This window comes from Acomys minous (assembly GCF_964271855.1).
Source record: "Acomys minous genome assembly, chromosome: 7".
NCBI classification, from domain to species: Eukaryota; Metazoa; Chordata; class Mammalia; order Rodentia; family Muridae; genus Acomys; species Acomys minous.
In genome coordinates, this window is record NC_140488.1 from 80269835 (window position 1) to 80275401 (window position 5567).

The 5567-nt window shown below is 38.2% G+C and overlaps 1 protein-coding gene across 1 annotated transcript; it reads left to right on the top strand.

The window, feature by feature from the left end:
* The first annotated feature begins 347 nt into the window (after positions 1-347).
* Positions 348-3775, top strand: SPIN4 (spindlin family member 4). The gene has a single exon (XM_084788826.1). The coding sequence runs from the start codon at positions 846-848 to the stop codon at positions 1593-1595; it is 750 nt and encodes a 249-aa protein (XP_084644952.1). The 5' UTR covers positions 348-845; the 3' UTR covers positions 1596-3775.
* The last annotated feature ends 1792 nt before the right edge of the window (positions 3776-5567 follow it).

Genomic DNA, 5567 nt, shown 5'->3' on the forward strand with positions numbered 1-5567 from the left:
AGGTTTGTTTATAAATTTCTCCCACCCCGCGTACTTTTTTGTCTTCCTTTCTTTTTCTTTTTCTCTTCTTTTTCGCTTGTGAGGAATTCCTGGAAGATAGAAAGCAGATGGAGGCCCAGTGAAGTATGCAGTTGGGCAGCAGACAGGCAGCAGGGGAGGGGGGAGCTGTACTGTCTGGCTCTAGTGGGAGTGAAAAGGGGCGCGGGAGGGGGGCGGAGGCTCAAGAGTAAAGGAGAGTGCCTGTGTCAGAGTGGCTGCTCCAGGAGCGGAAGGCAGGACGGAAGCGGGAGGGGTGGAGGAAAGGAGAGGGCGGGCTCAGAGGAGGAGGATTCCCTAAGCAACAAAAATCCCGGTTCCGCAGATTGGCCAAGCTGACAAGCGCTGCCAAGACCAGGCCGCGCAAACTGCTGGGAGACGTGCGGCTGCCTGCACTTTCTTCGTTGCTGCAACCATCCCTGTTGTCGCTTGTCCACGTTTGCTGTCGTCTTCTTCTCAGTTGCCGTTCTGTGACCGCAGCAGCATTGACTACAACAGCTAAGTGGTGGATTCTGGCTGGGACTTGGGCTTGGGAGTCAGGGAAGGCGCCAGGGGCGGACTGAACGAACCCGGGAGCCCGCCATCTCCCTCTAGCCATCACTGTTGCGATCTCCCCTCCCAGAAAGAGGAGAAAGCTTTAGTGAGAGGAACTCTCTGTCTCAGTTCACAGCCAGTTAGCTCGTTTCTGACAAAAATCTAAAGAGAGGACGGACATAGTCTCTCAGATCGCGAAAAATTGGACTGTGTCGACTATTTGTCAGCTCGTTAAGCCAAAGGCAGCTTTGCTTTGGCCACCTAAGCCTTGAGCCATGTCTCCTCCGACTGTGCCTCCGACTGGGGTAGATGGTGTGTCCGCTTACCTGATGAAGAAAAGGCACACTCACAAGAAGCAGCGGCGTAAGCCCACTTTCCTCACTCACAGGAACATCGTGGGCTGCCGCATTCAACACGGCTGGAAAGAAGGCAATGAGCCAGTGGAGCAATGGAAGGGTACTGTGCTCGAGCAGGTTTCCGTGAAGCCCACTCTGTACATAATTAAATATGACGGCAAAGACAGTGTGTACGGACTAGAACTGCACAGAGACAAGAGAGTTTTAGCTCTGGAAATTCTTCCTGAAAGAGTTCCTTCTCCTCGCATCGATTCTCGCCTGGCAGATTCCCTGGTTGGGAAGGCAGTCGGACATGTGTTCGAAGGTGAGCACGGTAAGAAAGATGAGTGGAAGGGCATGGTGTTGGCGCGAGCCCCCATAATGGATACTTGGTTTTACATCACCTACGAGAAAGATCCGGTCCTTTATATGTACACCCTGCTGGATGACTACAAAGATGGTGACCTGCGTATTATTCCAGATTCCAACTACTATTTCCCTGCAGCGGAGCAGGAGCCTGGGGAGGTGCTCGACAGCCTTGTGGGCAAGCAGGTGGAACACGCCAAAGATGACGGATCCAAGAGAACTGGCATTTTTATCCATCAGGTGGTGGCCAAGCCATCTGTCTACTTCATTAAGTTTGATGATGATATTCACATCTATGTCTATGGTTTGGTGAAAACTCCATAAGTTTATAGTACTCTTTGCAAAACTTGTGAAACTATTAGAGGTAAAATAGTTTCCCAAAGTGATGTGTTTTGAGAACGATTTTGATGTCAAAAGTTCAGAACAGTGGATAAATCTTATTGTGCCTCCATATTGACTATTTCCCAGTTTTGACTTCTGTTTATGTTGGTAATTTCACTGTTTATTTGTTTTGTAATTGAAAATTTAGATTGGTTGCTAAGAGGAAGAAAATGAAAAGTGTTTGGATCCACTGAAACAATTCAGCAGTAGATAAACTGTGTAACATGTCTTTTACTCCCTTCCCCTTCTGTTTTAAGAACTTGGCACTTAGGATGATTTCCCGCTCTCAAACAGAAAGTTCGATGTAGCTTTAGTAAAACTGACCAACCAGTGATCTGATCAATAGTCACTCTCTGTCCTTTACGCTCACATTTCCTCTCCCAACTGTGTACACAGTGCATAAAGATGTGCCAAAAGTATCCGTTCTGTTACTGGTAGTCATTTATTCACCCCTTTTACTCATGATGTTGTTTTATTGTGTTAAGGTGCTTATTTCTATAGAGGTGTTATGTAGGCATGTATTTAGCTTTAAGAAATATTGCAAGGTTGCCATCCACTGGTCTTTAACGTTTGAAATACTGACAGGTAAAAAAAAAATCCATAGTTTTTTTTTTCTCGATTACTTTATTTGATGTTTGCCTGACTCAGTGAGAATTTTTTTTTCTTACTTGGAATATTTCTCTTTTGTGATTTGCTAATTCCTATCTTTTGTTCTTTAATCTATTCAATTGACATTTTACATATAAAGTTGTAAGAATGTATACAATGAGAATGCATTTAATCTTTTGTATTTCATGTGTTAATGAATTTTACATTATGTCATCACTTTTGACTTTATTGATACTATTGTTCACTTTACAATTTTAAAAACTTTAATAATTTTTAAATGTCTATGCCTTTTTATAAATTTTTGTTTTCATATCTTTTTCAGAGACATGTCCCCAAGTTAAGTCATACTGGTATTCACTTACTTACTTTTTTATAGACTTTATTATATTTAAATTTTTATCAATTTGAAATTCGGGTTGTTTTTTTTTTTCCTACAGTAATGCATAGAGATTCAACTCCAAATGTTTTGAATTACATATTCAATTGTAGAAATTAGTATTTTTAAAAGATCACTCTTTTTTAAATTTCTGAGTGAAAATTAACTTTAAACATAGTTGCTGACCATAAGTTTCAGCAACTGGGATAACAAATTCCCTTTCAATAGATATTTGTTTTTGTTTTTGTTTTTAATTATAATTTATCCTCTACATTCATCCTTTCACAAGAAAACCCAATGAATTTTATTGATATTTTTGAAAAGGGTCTAATACCTATTAGAATTGCATCAATTTTTTTTTGGATTTGTCTTTTCAAGACAGGGTTTCTCTGTGTAACAGCCCTGACTGTTCTGGACTGGCTTTGTAGACCTCAAACTCACAGAGATCCCCCTGCCTCAGCCGTTCCTGTATTCTGTGATTACAGGTGTGCGCCACTGTGCCTGGCTAATTTTTTGTATTCTTATATGCAAGAATAAATTTAATAGTGATATTCTTAACACACAAGAGTTTTGGTACATCATTGAAATATTTTTATCTTTTTTCCATGACATTCTTAATATAGGTCATTCACATCAAATGGAATTTATTTTTGCAGTTATCAAATTTTGTAATAAGTTGAATATTTTTCCTCCTTATATGTAGCTTTTTATTTTTATCAATACAGGAAATCTTCAGATTTTATATTTTTATCTTTTATCCAATGAGTTTATTTAATCCTATAGTCTGCATTGGATTTTAAATTAGAAACTTTTGGATTTTCTTGACATATACAATCATTTTGTATATAAATACAGATAATTTTATTTCCTTTAATGCTTATACTTATTAGTATTACATTAGCTGGATTCTCCAGAGCAGTGTTATGTAATAATGATGGCAGACATGCCTCTCCTATTTCTAATTTTTATGAAATGACTATTGTTTCCTGTTTAACTTTGTTGCTGATTGTTAGTAAGTAGTTATTCATATGTTTAAAATTTTCTTCTTGTTTTTATATAGTATTACTATTAGAAATATCGCTTGGATTTTTATCAATGTCTTTTCAATATCCATTATTAAATTTATATTTTTCCTTTACTTTGTTGACAATGATTTATTAGAAAGCTAGGTATTTAGTATTGAACCAAGCTTGTACTTCTGGAATAAATCCTGCTTGGTTATAGTAAAGTACTCATTTCTTATTTTGCTGCATTTAATTTACCAATAATGCATTTAGAATTGGATTTGCATTCCAAAGTGAAGTTACAGGTTTTAGATTAGTCTTTGGGTTTTTTTGTTGTTGTTGTTTTGTTTTTGTTTTTGTTTTGTTTTGTTTTGCTTTGCTTTTTGAGACCGGGTTTCTCTGTGTAGCCTTTGCTGTCCTGGACTCACTTTGTAGATCAGGCTGGCCTTGGACTCACAGTGATCTGCCTGGCTCTGCCTCCCAAGTGCTGGGATTAAAGGCGTGTGCCACCACACTCGGATGTATTTTTAATTGAATTAAGACAGCAGGTTTTGTCTTTTTTTTTTTCTTTCATATGCTGTCTGTATGAAGCTTTGGTGTTAAAGTTCTACTAGCTTAAAAATGACTTGGTGAAATAGCATTAGAAATGTCCTTAGAAATTTAGCTGGGACTCAGCTGGAAAACATTTGAGCCCTGGGAACACAGATGACTATAGATCATTAGTGAGTTTCTTGATATTTTCCCAGTGGCAATTGGCTTTTTCAGACTTTTTGTTAATACAGAATATATATTTTCCTGTCATTTACAGAATATATATTCCATGTCACTTACAAAAAAAGTTGAAAGTTGTTTATATTATAAAGCTTTATGATTGTATTTTTCATGTGCTTTATGTTCTTGTGTATTTAATGTGAACTAGATTTGCCCAGTTCAGAAAATGTAATTAAAATCATCAGCTATAATGATAATAGTATTGTTATCATTATATTTATATAATATATTTGTATAATACAAAGATAAAATATCTTTGTATTTTTTATTTACTAGAAAAATAAGGCAAAATATAAGAAATTATGAAGAATGTGAAAAACATTTGTTTACCTCCACTCCAAATTAGCAAATATCAATAGTGTCATGTTTGCTTTAAATGCACATTTATATTGCAATTAATCAGTGTTAATGGCTAATAATTTCATTTTCAACTACCACACCACCTCTTCTGCAGAGGCAATCACTGTCATGTATTTGGTGCTCATGTTTTATATATTTACTAAAAATAAATTATATACAAATAAAAGTATAACCAATAATAGTAGTGACTTTTGGGTTTTCTAATGATGTGAATATGAATGGCCAACTTTATATTTTTATAATTTTTATTCATCTGTCATCCATTAAATCCAAACCAAAGTTTCCCCTCCCTCCACTCCTCCCAGTCTCTCCCCCCACTTCCCGTCTCTCCCAGATCCACTCCTCCATCGCCCTTCAGAAAATATCAGGCCTCCCAGGGATATCAACCTAACATGGCATAACAAGCTACAATAAGACTAGGTACCTCTCTCTCCACATTCTCACCAGCATGTGGTGTTACTTGAATTTACATTATGATGGGCAGATCTGGGCCCAGGGGTCCTGCTCAAATTATGGCACCAGCCTAGGACTATACGTGCTGTAAACTTCGAACCCCTACCCAGATCTAGCCAATGGACAGGACATTCTCCACAGTTGAGTGGAGAGTGGGGTCTGACTTTCACAAGAACTCTGGTGCCCCACATTTGACCACGTCCCCTGGATGGGGAGGCCTGGTGGCACTCAGAGGAAGGATAGCAGGCTACCAAGAAGAGACTTGATACCCTATGAGCATATACAGGGGGAGGAGGTCCCCCTCAGTCACAGTCATAGGGGAGGAGAATTAGTGGAAAATGG